General features: G+C 33.7%; 2 protein-coding genes across 21 annotated transcripts in view; one reads left to right on the top strand and one right to left on the bottom strand.

The window, feature by feature from the left end:
• nav2a (neuron navigator 2a) overlaps positions 1–19,159 on the top strand; it is a 400,576-nt gene extending 381,417 nt beyond the window's left edge. For all 20 annotated transcript variants that reach the window (XM_087260653.1, XM_087260663.1, XM_087260656.1 and 17 more), the window contains 16 exons: positions 493–576; positions 762–885; positions 1,977–2,137; positions 5,174–5,346; positions 6,914–7,067; positions 9,466–9,628; positions 10,025–10,125; positions 10,337–10,432; positions 12,537–12,705; positions 13,056–13,291; positions 14,152–14,306; positions 14,478–14,549; positions 15,539–15,735; positions 15,814–15,932; positions 16,236–16,436; positions 17,720–19,159. In XM_087260653.1, the coding sequence (XP_087116779.1) occupies positions 493–576; positions 762–885; positions 1,977–2,137; positions 5,174–5,346; positions 6,914–7,067; positions 9,466–9,628; positions 10,025–10,125; positions 10,337–10,432; positions 12,537–12,705; positions 13,056–13,291; positions 14,152–14,306; positions 14,478–14,549; positions 15,539–15,735; positions 15,814–15,932; positions 16,236–16,436; positions 17,720–17,845 (2,331 nt within the window). In that variant the 3' untranslated portion in view covers positions 17,846–19,159. The remainder of the gene's footprint in view (positions 1–492; positions 577–761; positions 886–1,976; positions 2,138–5,173; positions 5,347–6,913; positions 7,068–9,465; positions 9,629–10,024; positions 10,126–10,336; positions 10,433–12,536; positions 12,706–13,055; positions 13,292–14,151; positions 14,307–14,477; positions 14,550–15,538; positions 15,736–15,813; positions 15,933–16,235; positions 16,437–17,719) is intronic.
• The window catches only part of LOC147835938 (uncharacterized), a 939,756-nt gene that overhangs the window by 570,455 nt on the left and 349,173 nt on the right, over positions 1–20,128 (bottom strand). The gene's annotated exons all lie outside the window — the stretch shown is intronic.

The following is a 20,128-nucleotide window of genomic DNA, read 5'->3' on the forward strand; positions in this document are numbered from 1 at the left end:
GTAAAGCAGTAATTTCAAATCTAATATTGATATTATGGCCAGGAGAAATATTTGAGATATAAAAAAATAATTAATATTTTCTTTTATTTCCCATGAGAAGAATTAGATTCAGAGAGAAACATAAATTGAACTGAGACTGTAAATATGAATCTGTTGTTGCTTGGTGGTCTGGGATACGGGCCAGAGTTTATATTGCACGTCTAAGTGTTTGATTAAAGATAAAGGTTGTTATTTAGTAAGTTTAAGCTTCAATGCTTTCTGCAGAACATTTCAATGAGCAATCATCTCCCACACAGGTCACGCAGTTCATGTTTTAAGCAAAATGTGTTTGTCACATTTAACCTCCTTAAAGGGAGATTGCCCAATGTATATTATGAATAGTGTGTTATGACGCATACATGCATGCAAATGAAAAATAAACGGTATTTTGTCTTTGAATGAATCGTTTTTCCATGTTTAAACAAGTCTCTCCTGTCCTGTCCTTCTTTTCAGGCCCACCTGGTGGCAGCATTTGAGCAGAGTTTGGGCAACATGACCATCCGACTAAAGAGCCTGACTATGACCGCAGAACAAAAAGTAAATATGAACACTCTTAGTTCACACAGAAGGCATTTTCTTTTTTTAACGCATTACTATTCTATTGTGTTTCAATCAAAATTACAGCTGAACTAATTGCTATAAAGATGCCTTGCTGCTGACATGGATTCAGTAATAGTCTAATAGAGAATATTGTGTTTGTGATTTTTTTTTTCTAATATTAGGACTCTGAACTGAATGAGTTGAGAAAAACCATTGAGCTGCTAAAGAAGCAGAACGCAGTGGCTCAAGCAGCGATTAATGGTGTCATCAACACTCCAGAACTCACCTGCAAGAGTGAACGAACAGGTGAGAGAGAGAGAGAGAGAGAGAGAGAGAGAGAGAGAGAGAGAGAAATAATCCATCAAGAAATGCAGTTCAATTAATGTCAACAAACTCACCACAATCATATGACATTTGAAGTGACCTAAATGAGTTCTTTATCTTATTTGATGCATTGATTTATGGTCGTTTTTGAGCATTCTGTATTGTGTACTTGTCAAACATTAGTACATAAGAAGGTTTGAAGTGCTCCTTTTTATGCTGTTTTAGAGGGTCTTCATTTTGTTTTGGAGATCACAAAACACTTAATTTTTATATAATATGTATAATTTTATAATCATTTTTTAGAATTTCATAAAAAATTATTTGATAAGTGAAATTATTATATTATACTATATATGTATTATACTATTATATGATAATATAATATACACTGAGAAAAATATTGATGCTATACAATACTATGATACATAAACATGTATGCTTATATTATATTATATTATATTATATCATATTATATTATATTATATTTTTAATTTTATTAATTTTAATTAATTTTAAATGGATAATATAGTCAACAGTTGACTGGAATGTAGGGACAGGCATTATTTTGTTACTTAAATTACACATAATACAAAAAAATTTAAGTTTTATACTATTGTTTGTAGAAAAATTGTAGAGTAAATACACCAATAAATGACAATTATACAACTGAAGCTGAATGTATGATTTAGGAGGCGAATATAGACAAAATAGGTCTTTAAGTTCATATTTTTCATCACAAAATGTCCATATATACACATCCAAACAATATTTTTAGAGATAGCTTGATATAATTTATTATTCAAAACTGTTTGATTAAAGATATGCTTTTTCATGTGTTTAATTTTTAAACATTGTCATATTGACAACACACTTAATACACAAATACACTTCATTGAACAAGTACACATAGACCACATCACCTTTTGTAAAGCTGCTTTGAAACAATATTTATTGTCAAGTTTATCTATACAAATTAATTTGAATAGAATTAAATTGGCATTGTCAGACGTTCTCGTATATTGTTATAGTTTTGTCGCTTTTGATGCCAGCTAAAATTCTTCTCTGTTTGTCAGGTAATAACGGTTCAGGGCTGGGAGCGCCGCCGGACCTGCGTATGCGCAGACAGCACTCGTCTGACAGCGTCTCCAGCATCACCAGTGCCACCAGTCACTCCAGCCTGGGCTCCAACATGGACAACCCCGACTCCAGCAGCAAGAAGAAGAAGAAGAACTGGGTGAGCCAACACACACTTCTCGTGTCAATGTCCGACAACTGTCTAATCATTGCTAATCATTGTGTTGTGTTTCCGCATTCTACCTTTATATGTGTCTAACATTTGTCTTTTGTGTTTTTGTGTTATAATGCTTAACACAAATAAACATGCTTCGAGTGTCTCAACAAAAATATTATGGATTATACCTAAAAATTAAAATGAGTTTAGATGCAAAAACCTCTAAATGCTAGAAAAGCCAGAAGTTTTCTTCTAAATGAATGTTTTTCTCCGCCTCCTATGTTTATGTTCAGTTTTTTTAACATTAAAGGGAATAAATATAACCTGTTCTATGTGATAAAAGAAAAATTACTGACCCTACATATAGGAACCTGTGAAACATGCTCATTTTAGAAGAAAGATTCAGACGGCACTTAAAGGTTTTTGCATCAAAACTCTTCAAATATATCCAAATAAAAAAAGAAGATATTTTGAAAGAAACATGGAAACTCATTGAAATCCATAGTAGAATAAAAAATACTATGAAAGTCAATGGATCATATTTACCAATTCAAATAGGATTTTTATAGTGTAAGTTAGTTGAGTTTGTACATAGAGATCAATAATGCTCTTTTTGCTTTGTTGTGTCATGCTGACTGTAGCTGGTGACCTGTGCTGGAGGTGTGGAGTCAGATGATGAATGTGAATACGTATGTTAAATATGAGTCCCAAAGGGTCTCTGAAAAAAAAAGTATCCCTAAACTGTAGCTCTGACCTGGTATTAGCTTATAGATTTATGTACTATATCACACGACCTTTTATAGCTATACAACTTGTTGGAGACATTACTACTTTAATTCAGTAAGAATGCATTAAATTGCAAGACATCGAAGACATTTACAATCTTACAAAAAATATGTTGGTTTATTTTTTAATTTTTTTATCAAATAAATCCTTTCAGCTTTTCATCAAAACATCTTGAAAAACAATTTGTCCCTCATCCACAAAATTAAGTTAATCTCTGATAACCAGTAAAGGCGGACATACACGGTGTGAATTTTGTTTTTGTAGGACTTCTTACATGTGAAATCATTAATGCTTAAATGGTCGTGGCTCTTATTGTGTCAGAGGAACTTATAAGCCAAGCGGCTCACAATTTACCTCCCGATTATTACTCCCGATTATTATTTTTTTTAATTTGTCAAAAAAAAAAAGTTTCTTATTCTACATTAAGATTCTCTTAATGTAGAATAAGAAACTTTTTTTTTTGACAAGTTAAAAATTCTCTTAATGTATAGTTTAGTAGTTGTTCCTGTTAGTTTTAGGTAGTTTCAAGTGAAGTCCTGTCCATTGCTGGACACAAACATCTACACACACAAACACACACACACATGGCTGAATGTGCTTCTCTGTCTCTGTTTTCCACTGTGCTGTCGATTCATATGGCAGGTGTATGAGGTAAGAATGTGTTTAGAGAGTCCCTGGTTAACCAGCTTCACTAACCTCACTGTCTTCCTGCCCCTGACTTTTCCTGTGCTTTCAATCCGCTTTTCCCTTATTGCCTTTGCTCTGTTTTATTTTACAATAATGTCCTGTTAGTGATTCATGAGTCATTATATTTATTTATGCTTTTAAAAGGATGTTTATCTTAGTGTAACAGATGCTAATCTGTAGAAATGTTCTGCCTGTAAGTCCTAAAGCCGAAGGAAGCATATATAGTGAGGATAAGATTGGTTCCAAAATAGAACCCTGAGGAACCCCACATACAACAGGGGGGTGATGGTAGAGGAAAAGTCCCCTAAACTCACTTAGTTGGTTATAAGGTTATTTATTGTGATTTGTTTCACAACCCCGCTCCCTTTCAACACTTTTTTATTGTTTTTTTATGATGAACTTATGATTATTTTATTTTTGTTTGTTTTTGATATTCATATAAAATTATTATCAACTTTATCATTAACAATGTTAATAGCTGTCAAAATAGCTGTAAAAATAAAATGACAGACATAACCTCACTACATTCAAAATTATACAGTGATTTATAAGTCATTATATTTATTTATTAATGCTTTTAAAAGGATATTTATCTTTGTGCAACACATGGAGGTCTGTAGAAATATTCTGCCTGTAAATCCTAAAGCCGGAGGAAGTATATAAAGCGAGAATAAGATTGGTCCCAAAAAAGAACCCTGAGGAACCCCACAAACAATAGGGAGGTGATGGTAGAAAAAAAATCCCCTAAACTCACTTATTTGATTATAAGGTTATTTTTTGTGTTTGTTCCACAACCCCACTCCCTTTCACCACTTTTTTATTGTGATTTTTATGATGAATTTAAGATTATTTTGGTTTTTATTTATTTTATTTTTGTTTGGTTTTGATTTTTATATAAAAATATTACCAACGTTATCATTAATTATGATAAAAACTGTCAAAATAGGAGTAAAAATTAAAATTCAGTCTAAACCTCAGTACATTCAAATTTAATTTTGTATCAATTTATGCTTTTAAAAGAATTTTTATCTTTGTGTAACACATGAAAGTCTGTAGAAATATTCTGCCTGTAAGTCCTAAACCCAAAGGAAGTTTATAGAGTGAGAAGAAAAAATTGGTCCCAAAAAGGACCCTGAGGAACCCCACATACAACAGGGGTAATGGTAGAGGAAAAATTCCATCAACTCACTTAGTTTGTCATAAGCTTATTTCTTGTAATTTGTTCTCATACTCTGTTTTTATAATTCAAAAATAAATAAATAAAATGATTAGAATTTCGATTTTATTTTTGTTTGGTTTTGATTTCTATATAGAATTATTTTACAATTAACAATGATGATGACTGTCAAAAAAGCTGTAAAACTAAAACAGCAGTCTAAAGTTCAGCACATATAAAAACTCAGCTTAACCTTCAAACTGCTCGATGTGAATGATGCCCAGCTCTGCCTCTTCATTGTGTGCTGTTTCTCTGTCGTCCTGCTGTGTTTTCTGTGTTCTGCTTCTGCTCATCATTCTGCTGTTTTTCAGTAACTCTAGACTCATGACCTGTCTCTGTTATCATTGCAGCTTCGCAGCTCCTTCAAACAGGCCTTCAGTAAGAAGAAATCCCCTAAATCAGCGTCGTCTCATTCAGACATTGAGGAGATGACCGATTCCTCTCTGCCGTCTTCACCAAAACTCCCTCACAACGGCAGCGGCTCCACGGCTCTGCTGCGCCGCAACACTCACTCCAGTTCAATGTCAGTTTAAATTTAAATATTTATTTGTTTATTTGTTTATGTTTTGTATGCATGTTTGTGAATGTAAAAGGATTGTAAATATTTTTAAAGACTACAATATTTGTTGGGCGGTTCTTAGCCTCTGAGTTGTGCATTTGTAAGTCACTAAATTAAAAAGTTATAAATTGCCATGAGATTGCGTTGGCGGAAAGGGATCAACAGGGGTCTGAATGTAGACCTGATGCAGTGCAGTCTGAGCTGCATTCAATGCTTTTAATGTGTTCACCTAACCCCACACCTAACCCTACCCCTCCCAGAGACGTCTATAGCTTCACTGAGTGTGTTGTGTCTGACATTGCATCACTGAGATATGCAGTCTCAGCTTGCATCATCAAGGTTGCCTCTAGGTACTATTGGAAACTACAAGCTGCAAGTGCTTTTGTTTATTTACCACAAGGGCGCATTAGAGACACTCAAAAACTTGGCATTTAACTAAAACTAAATGCAAACAAATATTTTAACAATTGTTAAGACAATTAGGTAATAAATTAAATCATCAAATATATTTAAAGACCTATATGAATATAATTTTTTTAACACATCTAAATAGACTAATATAAGATTTCTGGACCAATTAAAAAAAATAACTACAGTATTGTGTTATCATATGATATATAATATATTTTAATAATATTAAATAATTTCATTAATTAATTAATAGCTGAATGACCAGTATTGGCATAGTGTTATAAATTAAAACTGACTCTGAAATTAGTTAAAATGCTAAATTAACTTGGAGCGGGTGGACTATAGTTTGATATATATTGATAATTAGAAAAATAAATTTTGTCAATTCTGAACGAAAACTATGGCTTAATTAAAATAAAATAAATTGTATTTATTTAAAAAGACAACAATAATAATAATAATGATAATAGCAAAGGTACATAATAGAATTACTAAACTGAAATATAAAAATAAAACAAATTTGGAATAAAATTGTGTACATTAAAATAATAATAAATAACTAATAATGCTTTGTGACTGATACTAATGCGCATTTAAGGAGGTCATTAATTTATTATAATTTATAAATTAAATCAGAAATAAAACAAATCAAGACTTTTTTCTAATAAATTTTTAAATAAGGTATTTGTTTTTTCAAAAATTAAATGGTTGTAGATAAATATTGATAAGTAGGACAATGTTTTTATTATATCTGAACTAAAACTATGACTTACTTAAACTAAAATATATATTAATAAAGACAATAATAATAATAATAATAATAATAATCACTTATTTATTTATTTTCATTCTGCTTAGTCCTTTATTTAATATTGGTCACCACAGTGGAATGAACCGCCATAATAAGAATAATTTAAAAATAAGTTCAAAGGAACATAATAGAATTACTAAAAAAAATGTAATAAAATTTTTTTATGTAAATTATAATAAAATACTGCTTCTGTATATTAATGGCACATTTAAGGAGGTCAGGGCTTTGTTTTATAAATAAAAATGCTATTTAAAATTACTTAACTAAATCAGACAAGTTTTTAAATTGCGTATGTGTTGTTGTTTGCAGACTGTCAGACTGTCTGGACGGTGAAGCGGAGACAGTGATGCAGCTGAGGAACGAGCTGAGAGAGAAGGAGATGAAGCTGACAGACATTCGGCTGGAGGCTCTGAGCTCTGCACATCAGCTCGACCAGCTCAGAGAGGCCATGAACCGCATGCAGGTCCGACACACCAATCACATACATTACCCACAATGCCTTATTCTGCAGCAGGGCTTTTAAAGAAAACAGTAGCCAGCATAAACGTACATGATTTTTAGAAAATATTGACAATATATATATTGATTTTATTAACATTTTAATTGTAAAATGAAGGTGGTCACTTAATATTTTAGGGTAAGATGTAATTTTATTTCATTTATTCTATTTCTTTTCAGCTTAGTCCCTTTATTTATCTGGGGTTGCCAAAGCGGAATGAACCACCAACTTATTCAGCATATGTTTTACGCAGCGGATGCCCTTCCAGCTGCAACCCATCACTGGGAAACAACCATACACACTCATTCACACACACACTACGGACAATTTAGCTTAACCAATTCACCTACTGCGCATGTCTTTGGACTGTTGGGGAAACCGGAGCACCCGGAGGAAACCTATGCGAACACGGGGAAAACATGCAAACTCCACACAATAATGCCAACTAACCCAGCCGAGGCTCAAACCAGCGACCTTCTTGCTTTGAGGCAATTGTGCTACCTACTGCGCCACCGTGACGCCCCTTTTTTATTTTATTTGTTTTATTTGATTTTATTATATATATATATATATATATATATATATATATATATATATATATATATATATATATATATATATATATATATATATATATATATATATATATATATTTATTTATTTATTTATTTATTTATTTATTTGTTTATTTATTTATTTATTTATTTATTTATTTTTCAAATGCTATCTATATATATTTAGGAACTTGTACTAAGGAAAACAAAACAAAACATACAAAATCACAGTATTAAAAAAAATATTATAAAAATTATAAACAAGCAAAAAAACGGAGGAAACCGGAGCACCCGGAGGAAACCTACGCGAACACGGGGAAAACATGCAAACTCCACACAATAATACCAACTAACCCAGCCGAGGCTCAAACGAGCGACCTTCTTGCTTTGAGGCAATTGTGCTACCCACTGCGCCACCGTGACGCCCCTTTTTTATTTTATTTGTTTTATTTGATTTTATTATATATATATATATATATATATATATATATATATATATATATATATATATATATATATATATATATATATATATATATTTATTTATTTATTTATTTTTCAAATGCTATCTATATATATTTAGGAACTTGTACTAAGGAAAACAAAACAAAACGTACAAAATCACAGTATTAAAAAAATATTATAAAAATTATAAACAAGCAAAACAAATAAATAATAAATAAATAAATGTTGTTGTTGTTGTTGTTGTTGTTGTTGTTGTTGTTGTTTCCACTTTATTGTTCCCAATGGGGAAATTTGTCTTGGACCCTAGGTCCACATTTGCAAAAACAAAAAACACAATTCAACACAAACATTCAATCATCAACACAAATATTACATTTTTAAAAATCTGATTGATGTTGGTAAAAAAATATTTCCTAAAATGGTTTTATCTGCACACAGGCAGCCTGTATTGTTGACCATAAAAAATAAATAAATGCATGTACATACACATACAATATTAAGGTATCAAAACAATCTTGTTATTTTAATAGTTTTATTCTAAAATAATAGTTTGGTCACTTAATATTTTATGGTAAGACAGAATTTTATTTTATTTAAAATTGAATTTTCTTCTTTGCAATTAAAAAAATAATAAAAAATTCAACTGAAACTAATATTTTTTATGAATATCCTTCTTGATTTTCTTTTTTTTTTATTTAAATTTTATTTGCATCAGGATTTTGTCATAGTCCTTTACATTTTGGCTGTGCTACTGACTAGTTTATTATAAAACCAATAACCAGATTTGCACAAATACTGTATAGAATCCTAGAGAAAGAGTTTGTTTAAAAGTGAGTTAAGTGAGAGTCTTTATTTGATTATTATTTTTTTTAGTTATCATTATAATCATAATAAATATTAGGCGAGGCAGTGGCGCAGTAGGTAGTGCTGTCGCCTCACAGCAAAAAGGTCGCTGGTTTGAACCTCGGCTCCGTTGGTGTTTCTGTGTGGAGTTTGCATGTTCTCCCTGCCTTTGCGTGGGTTTCCTCCGGGTGCTCCGGTTTCCCCCACAGTCCAAAGACATGCGGTACAGGTGAATTGGGCAGGTTAAATTGTCCGTAGTGTATGAGTGTGTGTGTGAATGTGGGTGTGGATGTTTCCCAGAGATGGTTTGTGGCTGGAAGGGCATCCGCTGCGTAAAAACTTGCTGGATAAGTTCATTCCGCTGTGGCGACCCCGGATAAATAAAGGGACTAAGCTGACAAGAAAATGAATGAGTTATAATAATAATCATTATTATTATTCTTTGTTAGGTTCTCATTTCTGCTGTTCACTGAACATGTTTTGTGTGTGTGTTCTGACAGGGGGAGATCGAGAAGTTAAAGTCAGAAAATGATCGTCTGAAGGTTGAGAGTCACGCGAGTGGGAGCCGAGCATCATCTCAGGTGTCGGTCTATAACCCCACACCGACCCCCACGCCAGGCCTATCCCAACACAGCCTCAACCTCACAGAGTCCACCAGCTTCGGTAACAATCGTCATGTTTTATCTGGGTGAAATACTTATCAGTCTCTTTAGGATTTTAGAAGCACGTGATTTTAAGGAATCGTTCATCTCACAATTTTAACCCGTTTATCCATTTTTTTACCACAAGAGGGCAACAGAGACACCCAAAAACTTGATTTTGAAAAATTTTTTTTTTTTTTTGGCTTAGTCCCTTTATTAATCTGGGGTTGCCACAGCAGAATGAACTGACAACTTATGCAGCATATGTTTTACACAGCGGATGCCCTTCCAGCTGCAACCCATCACTGGGAAAATGTTTTTTTTTTTTTAGAAAACTCTCCAAAATTGGACCGACGAATCATGCTGCTTTTTAAAGTGTGTTTTGTGAGGAAGAATAATGCAGTGTGTGTGTTTTCAGACATGTTGCTGGATGACTCTGGTGGAGACGGAAGCTCTCGCAAAGAAAGCAGACATGTGAAAATAGTCGTCAGTCTTCAAGAGGACGTCATGTGGAAAGAGGTTTGACATTTTGGCCCATTTTAAAATAAAGTGTCTTTTGAGAAAGTTTTTTTAATGCTTCTCACAGAAATGTCATCAAAAACACTTTGCACTGAGAAAATTAGGCACGTTTTTAATACTTACAATTTTATGCAATTAGATCATTTTACTCTAAACTTTATTTTAGCACATGTGAGTTTAGTTGTAATGGTGTGTTTTCTGTCTCTTGCAGGACTGCAGGACTCGACACTTTCTCATTGGCTGCATTGGTGTGAGTGGAAAAACCAAGTGGGATGTTCTCGATGGAGTTGTACGGCGCTTGTTTAAGGTAAATACATTTATAATAATTATTTGATGAGGATGAGTCATTTACATTACATTGAGAACATAATGAAAATATGTGAAATATTTGTATTTATCACTCCACTGACTTTTACATTGAAGAATGTTAGCATATTGGTCTGTAAGATTCCATTCTAGCAGCCCAATGACAGAATCCGATGAATGGTCGAAAGTTTAAAAACTTCTCTAGTGCTTTTAAAAGGAATTCTGTTATTTATTGGGGTTTATTTATATTTGTTTTCAGCCAAATTTAATCTGACTCCAATTTTAAGTGATCATCAAATTTAAACTGGAATCCTTTAATCAGTTTAGAGTTTTGATTTATATCTTATCCATTATCCACTCTTTAGTTATTCATTAGGGACCCAATGCCGCACAGCGTTTTCACGCCATTTGTGTGTTTCTTATGAACATTCTGAAATTAGTCAGAGGATGCAGGGTTAACTAATACCCAATTAATCAATTAAGTTGCCTCCTGATCACTCGAAAAAGCGTAGTTGATTTAATCATGTCCATACAACTTGCTAAATCAGCGATGACCAGAAATGGAATAGTCTCCGAGCTGAAGTGCCTACTGCACCAAACAGTTTTGTGCGATTCGTTTGGATATCATCTACACAGTATCACGTTTGCACCAGATTCAACATAATCTACTGGATATAAAAGATTTCAGGAGAATTCAGAATACATCAAAATGGAACACTTTATTTTCCAGATGAAAGTCTATCATGCCAATTACAGAATCAAATAATAACAGCCAACTCAGAAGCAAATGCACAACATCAAATACTCAAAGATAAATCTAAGAGTGTAGATGGAAGTCTGGGTACAGACTAACAACCCTGAGACATTTTGTCCTTCTCTTTAAATAATTTAAAGTTATCCAGTGATTTAAAGATTTAATCAGCTGTTGGGATTTTATCAAAAATATTAAGCAAAACCTTGTTACCAGTCACACTAACAAAGAGCATCCGTAACAGAGGGAAAGGAAAGTTCAGGAAAGAGGGCAAGAATGTGTCTAAGTCTATCCTGGGCCTTTTTCTTTTGTTTCATTACAGGACACATTTACAGTAAGTCTGAGTAAAATCCGTCCTTACAAGTCTATATGTGTTGTTGTTTCATTTGGGCATTTAAAATCGATTGGATAAATACTCATTAAGGCTACAGGTAGAGAGGTGAAGCTCACATAAAAAATCTCCATCAAACACATTTCTTTAGACTTGCAATTTGCTTTTGCATTATACAATTTTTTTTTGTGTGCAACAGTTTTTCTTCTTAAATTCACAGTATTGATATACCGTAGGACTACAGAATTAAAGGTTTTGTTCTTAAATAATAAAATAATACATAGAATATGGATGCATTAAATAACTATATAAAGTACAATAAATATTAATTTATAATATACATTATCAAATAAATATGAATATGAATTAATATATAATTTATATAAAATATGAATACAAAAAATATACATACACACACACACACACACACACACACACACACATATATATATATATATATATATATATATATATATATATATATATATATATATATATATATATATATATATATATAAAATTCATTTTAGTCAATTATTAAGCTATTATTTTAGTAAATTAGTGTTTGTTGATTTAATCATTCATTCATTCATTTTATTTTCAGGACTTTTTTAACATAAGTTTGGAAGAACTGCATTCATTTAACGTTTATAATAATTTATTTATTCATTTAATTAGTTCATAAATCCTTCACCATAATGCATTAGATCTAAATAAATACATTTAATTAATTTAATTAATAATTGTTGAATCAATTATTCATACATTGTTTATTTTTATGTTAATTTTTATCTTTCTGGCCTTAACCTTTTTGAAATTTTTCTGATCCAAAATTTAGTTATGGTATCGTTTACTGTAAATGACCTATTTTGATCCTGCGTCATGATTTTTATTTCTCAATAAAGTAATAAGAATTAGTTTCATTAGTTTAAATCAGCCTTCTGACAGTTTGGTTCTGGTATTTGGTGTGGGGGGGGGGGGTAATTTTGCTGTAAATAATGTTGATCATGTGACTGTCTGCAGGAGTACATCAGGCACGTGGATCCGGTCAGTCATCTGGGTCTGGGCTCAGACAGTGTTGAAGGTTATCGTATTGGAGATGTGGTTCGGTGCAGCGGAGCCAACACTCCTGAACTGCTGCCCTGTGGATACCTAGTAGGAGAGAACGACACCATCAACATCTCCCTCAAAGGTGCACAATCAAAGCAAAACTTCATTTATCATCATCATCATCATTTCTTAAAATTGTCTCTAGTTGTAAGTGTGCTGCTTTGATGTTTTGTTTTGCTGTGCTTTTTATACTTTGTTTTTTACTGTCGTACGCTTGTTTTGTTTAGTTTTTATTGTTTTGTTTATTGTTTCATCTTATTTCGTTTTTTATTTGTTGTTTTGTTTTGCTGTTTCGATTTCATATTTTTTGTTTATTGTTTAGTCTTATGTAGTTGTTTTGGTTTGTTTAAATTTTTTTTTGTTTATTGTTGTGTAGTTTTTTGTTTTGTTTTGTCCAAAATGTCGTTAAGGTATGCGTTTCTCTTATTTCAGGGGTGAACTCTCAGTCGCAGGATTCTCTGGTGTTCGAGACGCTGATTCCTAAACCAATGCTGCAGCGATACGTGTCTTTGCTCCAAGAGCATCGCAGGATCATCCTTTCAGGCCCGAGTGGCACAGGAAAATCCTACCTGGCACACAGACTGGCTGAACATCTGGCACTGCAAGAGGGCAAACTGCCTAGTGACAGCAACATCGTCACCTTTAACGTCGACCATAAATCCAGCAAGGTGAAATAGTGCATTTTATTTTGTTTCGATGTCATTGTTGTGTTTTTGTTTTTATTTTGTTTTTTGTTTTGCTTTTTTGTTTTATTTTGTTTTGTTACATTTTTTGTTTTGTTGCATTTTTGTTTTGTTGCTTTTTTTGTTTTTGTTTTGTTGCAGTTTATTTTGTTTTGTTGCATTTTTGTTTTGACTTTTTGTTTTGTTTTTGTTGAATTGTTTTGTTTTAATGTTGTTGCATTTTTGTTTTGTTGTGTTGCATTTCTGTTTTAATTTATTGCATTTTTTTAGTTGGGTTTTATTTTGTTTTGTGTTTTATTTGTTGCATTGTTTTGTATTGTTTCGTTTAGCCACATATAAATCAAACTTTTAAATCTAAAGAGTACTAAGTTTTTGTTTTTATGAAGAATTCGCATCCATATTATAATAATCCATGCTTTGTGGAGTCAATATTTACTTCTAATATAATATTATAATGCTGCTAATATTTACATCAATTACAATAATTATTCATTTTAACAGCTTATAAAAAGGAGTAAAATAGTTCATTAAAAGCTATTAAAGATGCATCAACAATATTTTTTTTTTCTATACAAAGTACAAATGCAAACAACAGTGCAAAGGCTACAGTACTGCATATGCGGGTTTGTGTCATACAAAACCATCTGCAATATATGTTAATTTTGTTGAGTCTAATGGTTAAAGTCTGGAAGTTCTTACAAAGCTTTATTTCAGTATGCTGAAGTAAATTCAACTGAAATTGTATATTAAGTGGGGGCGGGGTTTAGCTAATTAACTGTTGGAGGGGTGTGAAACCTGTTTTACCCAAGCCATCACACTAACATATTTGACGTATTTGTTTCCAGGAGTTGCGTCAATACCTTGCAAATATTGTGGAGCAGTGCAGTGCTGATGGACAGGACACTGAAGCCCCTCTAGTGCTCATTCTGGACAACCTGCACCACATCAGCTCACTGGGAGAGATCTTCAGTGGCCTCCTCAATTGCAGATACCAGCGCTGGTCAGTCAGCATTTATAAACACACTACCATTCAAACATTTGGTGTCAAATCTTTTTGTTGTTAAAACCCATGGTTCTTAGTGATTTAGAATAAAGCAAGTCAGTGGTCACCTGTTTTTGAGTTAAAAAATAAACACAAAGTAATGGTTTTATTGTGTCTTTTTATTTGCAGTCCATATATAATCGGCACAATGAGTCAGGCAACATCTTCTGCTCCAAACCTGCAGCTCCATCATAACTTCAGGTACAAAATCATGTTGTTTACATCTTAAAGATTGTTCTGTTTATTGTTCTATTTATCCATCTATCTGTCTGTCTGTCTGTCCGTCCATCCCTCCGTCCGTCTATCTATCTATCTATCTATCTATCTATCTATCTATCTATCTATCTATCTATCTATCTATCTATCTATCTATCTATCTATCTATCTATCTATCTATCTATCTATCTATCTTTCTGTCTGTCTGTCTGTCTGTCTGTCTGTCTGTCTGTCTGTCTGTCTGTCTGTCTGTCCGTCCGTCCGTCCGTCTGTCCCTCCGTCCGTTCCTCATCCATCCATTCATTATCCGTCCATTCGTTCGTTCGTCTGTCTGTTCACACACTCATCCATCCATTTATCCGTAAATCCGTCCGTCTGTCTGTCTATCTGTATCTATCTATCAATCTATCTATCTATCTATCTATCTATCTATCTATCTATCTATCTATCTATCTATCTATCTATCTATCTATCTATCTGTCCGTCTGTCTGTCCGTCCGTCCGTTCGTTCGTCTGTCCGTCCGTCCACACATTCATCCATCCATTTATCCGTAAATCCGCCCGTCTGTCTGTCTATCTGTATCTATCTATCTATCTATCTCTCTTTCTATCTATCTATCTATCTATCTATCTATCTATCTATCTATCTATCTATCTATCTATCTATCTATCTATCTATCTATCTATCGTTCAATTTATTCAATCATCCATCTATTTATCATTGTCGTTCTATTCATCGCTCTCTCTCTCTCTCTCTCTCTCTCTCTCTCTCTCTCTCTGTCTGTCTGTCTACCTACCTACCTACCCACCCACCCACCCAACCACTCAAAACCACTCACCCATCCATCCACCCATGCATCCATCCATCCATCCAAATTTAGCTTTCTATATGTCCTTCTGTCTATCCATCTAAGCAACATTTGTTCCTGATGTTAATTAAATAAAGAGATGCTCAGCTGTGTTTTCTGTTACAGATGGGTGCTGTGTGCGAATCACATGGAGCCGGTGAAAGGTTTTCTGGGACGATATCTCAGGCGGAAGCTGATCGAGACGGAGATCGGCAACCGAACTCGAAACCCGGAGCTGGTGAAGATCATCGACTGGATCCCGCAAGTGTGGCAACACCTGAACCGCTTCCTGGAGGCCCACAGTTCCTCTGACGTCACCATCGGTACACACATTAGCATCCATTAGACTGAACAGAGTGTTCCCGGCATTCCTAATGCAAGTCTTGTGCTTCTCTGAACAGGTCCACGTCTGTTCCTATCCTGTCCGATGGATGTGGATGGTTCTCGTGTGTGGTTCACTGACCTGTGGAACTACTCCATTATTCCCTACATGCTGGAGGCTGTGAGAGAAGGCCTACAGGTAACATTAGCCCTCTATAATATTCCAAGCTATAGCTCATCAAGGAAAATCGAAAATTGTGTCAACATTTACACCTGTAACTTTACTGATATTGTATGTGTAATAATGTGTTTTAATGTTAGACCTTTTTTATTTGGCAAGAGGAAACAGATGAAAATTATTCCTTGTAGCGAACTCTGGCTTATTTACAGTTTTAATGAGCATTGTTTCTCTTAAATAAAATAAAACAAAATAATTTGAAGAATGGTGGAAACTATAGTTCATTCTTCCTACTGAATCTTTGTTGTTTCTGTGTTTGTTTAGTTGTATGGTCGCAGAGCAGCTTGGGAGGATCCTGCACTGTGGGTTCTGGAAACGTTTCCATGGGCAGCTTCTCATCAGCATCCTGATTGGCCAGCTCTGCTGCAGCTCCGCCCAGAGGATGTGGGTTTTGATGGATATTCCGCCTCCAGAGAGGGTGTCAGCAAACAGAGCACTCAGAGCGACAGTGATGCTGATCCACTGGTGAGTTACACAGATTAATGACAGTGTAGTGTACTCATATGGAGAAAATCATTTAAAATCAAGGTCACACTTTACAATAAGGTTCATTAGTTAATGTTAATTAATGCATTTACTGACATGAACAAACAATGAACAATACATCTACTACTGTATTTGTTTATGTTATTTAACGTTAGTTAATGAAAATACAGTAGTTCATTGTTAGTTCATGTTAACTCATGGTGCATTAACTAATGTTAACAACCATGGACTTGGATGTTATTAATGCATTAGTAAATGTTCATTTATGATTAATAAATGCTGTACATGTATTGTTCATGATTAGTTCATGTTAGTAAATGCATTAACTAATGAACCTTATTGTAAAGTGTTACCAAAATCAATTACAGTGCTCAGCATATATGAGTACACCCCCCACAAATCTCTCATTTAAATTTATATTTTCTATAGGATGTTTTTGAAATACTATTGTTTTTGCATGCATATACATTAGTTTAGTCACTACTCTAAAGCCAATCTGGAGCTAATCTAACAAAATAACTTACAATAATGGTTCAAAAATTAGGGATAAATATAGGGATAAAATATAGGGATAAATATCAAAAAACAAATTCAAAAATCAAAAGAAACTAATAGTATATACAGTTTTGTTGAAATGTTGTAGTTTGTATTTTGTTTGCTATATTTTGCATGAATTTAAATGTAATATCTTTCAATTTCTAAAGATTTTCTGTGACTAAAATGTTATTTTAATACATATATCTGTTGTGTTTAATAAATCTGTTTTGTTCAAACGCACTGGTATATATTACCCATATTCACTGAGAAATGGATAAAAATATTCATTTTCAAAATTGGGTGTAGTCATATATGCCGAGCACTGTAATTTAATATAATATAAAACATTTTGCATTAGCTTTTATTTTGGTATGTTTGGTTTTTATTTTGGTTTGTTTGTGGTTTTAGTGATTTTTTTTTCTTTTAATGTGTTTTTATTATTTTTTTTATGTCAGTAATTATATTTTAAGTACTTTAAGTTAAATAAAACAGATTTCTTTGCTTTAATATTAATAATTTACATTTCAACTGTAGGTACTTATACCTAACAGATAGTTTGAAAGATTCATAATCATCAAAAAAAAAGCACAGTTTATATTACAGTTCCATTAAATATGCACATTTTCCAAAAACAAAACTTTGTAACTTGTATATTGCACCAAGCCATGTCTAATATCTCAGCGTTCCCCTTAAATGTGTGTTATTTTTGTGTTTTGTGTTATCAGATGAACATGCTCCTGCGTCTGAAAGAAGCGGCCAGCTGCTCGAGTCCTCAGAGCTACGACAGCGACTCCAACAGCAACAGTCACCATGATGACATCCTGGACTCTTCACTGGAGTCCACACTCTGACCAGCCTGATCCAAGATGACACCCAATTCCTTAACTCCTATGCCAGCCGAGGCATGACCACACACACAGCGGGTGCTGGTAACCCACTTAAAGAATGACGCTTCATAAATATATATATATATATATATATATATATAAATATATATGCGCCAAAACTCAAGCTGCCTCGTGTAAATTGTCTTTGTGAACAGTCACAACAACAAAATCAGAAGAAAGTGCTTTGTCCTAGTTTTTACCTCAAAACATAAACGTTCGGTCACAAAAGCAACCATTCAGATGGAAATCGTTAATAGTGTAGCGATGGATGACGCACAACTCTTCTAACAGAATTCCAAATTGCTTGGATTTCTACACAAATACTGGGATTTTATCTATAAGAGTTCGCTAAAATATGACCGTAGCATAACTGTTGGAGAAAATCTCGCACACAATGCAAAGCTCGTTTGTTTTACTACCATCTACTGGTGAAATGGAGGAATTACACCTTAAATCTGAAACCATCAGAGTCTCGTCATTACAAAACCAGCTTGATCAGATGCTGATCGTCATTTTATGTTTTCAACATATGGATGAACTAGCATGGTGCTACACTTTGGACGCATTTATTGAGAGGATTGGAAGAAAAAAAATACCTCGATTACCATCTGAGACGTGCTTGTATTTGTTCTTTTGTTGATGTTGTTCTTAAAGCACCTGCTGTTCGCATGATCCAGTGTTCTGCTGTAGCACAAAGCCTATCTGTGTATTTTTACACTCGATCGCTCTGTTTTTGGTGCTGAACGGAATCTGGTGCCTTACGCCATTTTGTAAAGAAAAGCGGCACTACGTTTTATACTTGCTGATTTTGTCATGTTTCGTAGTTTGAACTACAGGGCTCTTACTCTGCTCTTTGAGTTTGCCTATAATAAACGGCCTGATGGTCATCATATCATATCAGAGGTACAATAATAGAAAAGAGGAGAAACTGAGCAGAGCAGAAACTTCCTTATTTTCATTTTTAGGTGACATTTCTAACATCATTTTTATATATTACATATTGGGCTTGACATTAACTTTTCTTTTGGAAACTAGCCACTGTTTTCAGTGGGGCTTTTTTCCATAGTCACTTACTACTTGACCTGATTCGTTAGGGATTTAAGGCCTGTAAAAAGGGGCAAATCTTATTCAATGTACAGTTGAGGACGAAACTATTAATTTCAGATTTTTCCCAAGTGATTTCTAAACATAGTAGTTCTAATAACTGATTTCTGCTGACAGTACAGAATATTTTGATACATATTTTTCAAGATACTAGTATTAGGGTGCTTTCTCACCTGTGAATCGATTCATTTGTTCTTAAACAGGGATTTAAATTGTTACAATGTTGCACTTTGTTGTTGGTGCGGTTCGCTTTCACACGGCAAAGTTTCTAAACGGACCAAAATAACTAAAACAAGTCACGTGTGAGTAAACTCTCCTCACATTGGTCTGAGTTTCAGAGTCCTGCTTAGTTGTCAGGGGGGGGCGGTGGTTTGGTGGTGTTTGACAGGGTGCACGCGACTTTTCTGAAGAGCGAGAAGGGATTCGGTGGGTAGGTGTGCGCCGTATTTAAGGACTGGGAGGGAGACGAATTCCGGGAGATTATCACTAGTTTGCGAGCATCTGGGAGTCTCTGTGCATCCCTACTCATAATTCTCTCTTGATATAGCCGTATGCCTATTACATATCTATAAAACACTGTGATATAGCCGGGCTCAGTTCGTATTACTTTCTCACTACAGTCAATCCGCTCCAGAGTTCGTTTCAATCGAGCCGAGACCACTTCATTCAGGCAATCTCAGACCTATTGATTTGGCGCAAATCCGAGTGTGACTGCTGGATTCACATATGAGAACTGCGCTCACTGGGCAAACGAAACAGGTTGCAAAACAAAAGTCTAGGTGTGAAAGCACCCTTAAGCTTAAAGTGTAATTCAAAGGTTTAACTTAGTTAATGGGGATAACTAGGCCTGTTAGGACAATTAGGCGAATCATTGGAAAATTGTGGTTTGTTCTGTAGTTAATCATAAAGCTAAATTATTTAAATGCGCTAATAATATTGATGTTAGCCTTTTTTTATGTATTTCAGGCAAACTTAAAGAAATATGACTTTCTCCAGAAGAAATGTATACAGGAAATACTGTTTAATATTTCCTTGCTCTGTTAAAGATCACTTGGGAAGCATTTAAATAACGAATAAAACATCACAAAGGTTGTAAAGGACTTTTGTCCAATTTTTTATTTGAATAATTTTTACAAAACAAAA

Source organism: Danio rerio, chromosome 7 (assembly GCF_052040795.2).
Source record: "Danio rerio strain M-AB ecotype USA chromosome 7, GRCz13ab, whole genome shotgun sequence".
In the NCBI taxonomy this organism is placed as follows: Eukaryota; Metazoa; Chordata; class Actinopteri; order Cypriniformes; family Danionidae; genus Danio; species Danio rerio.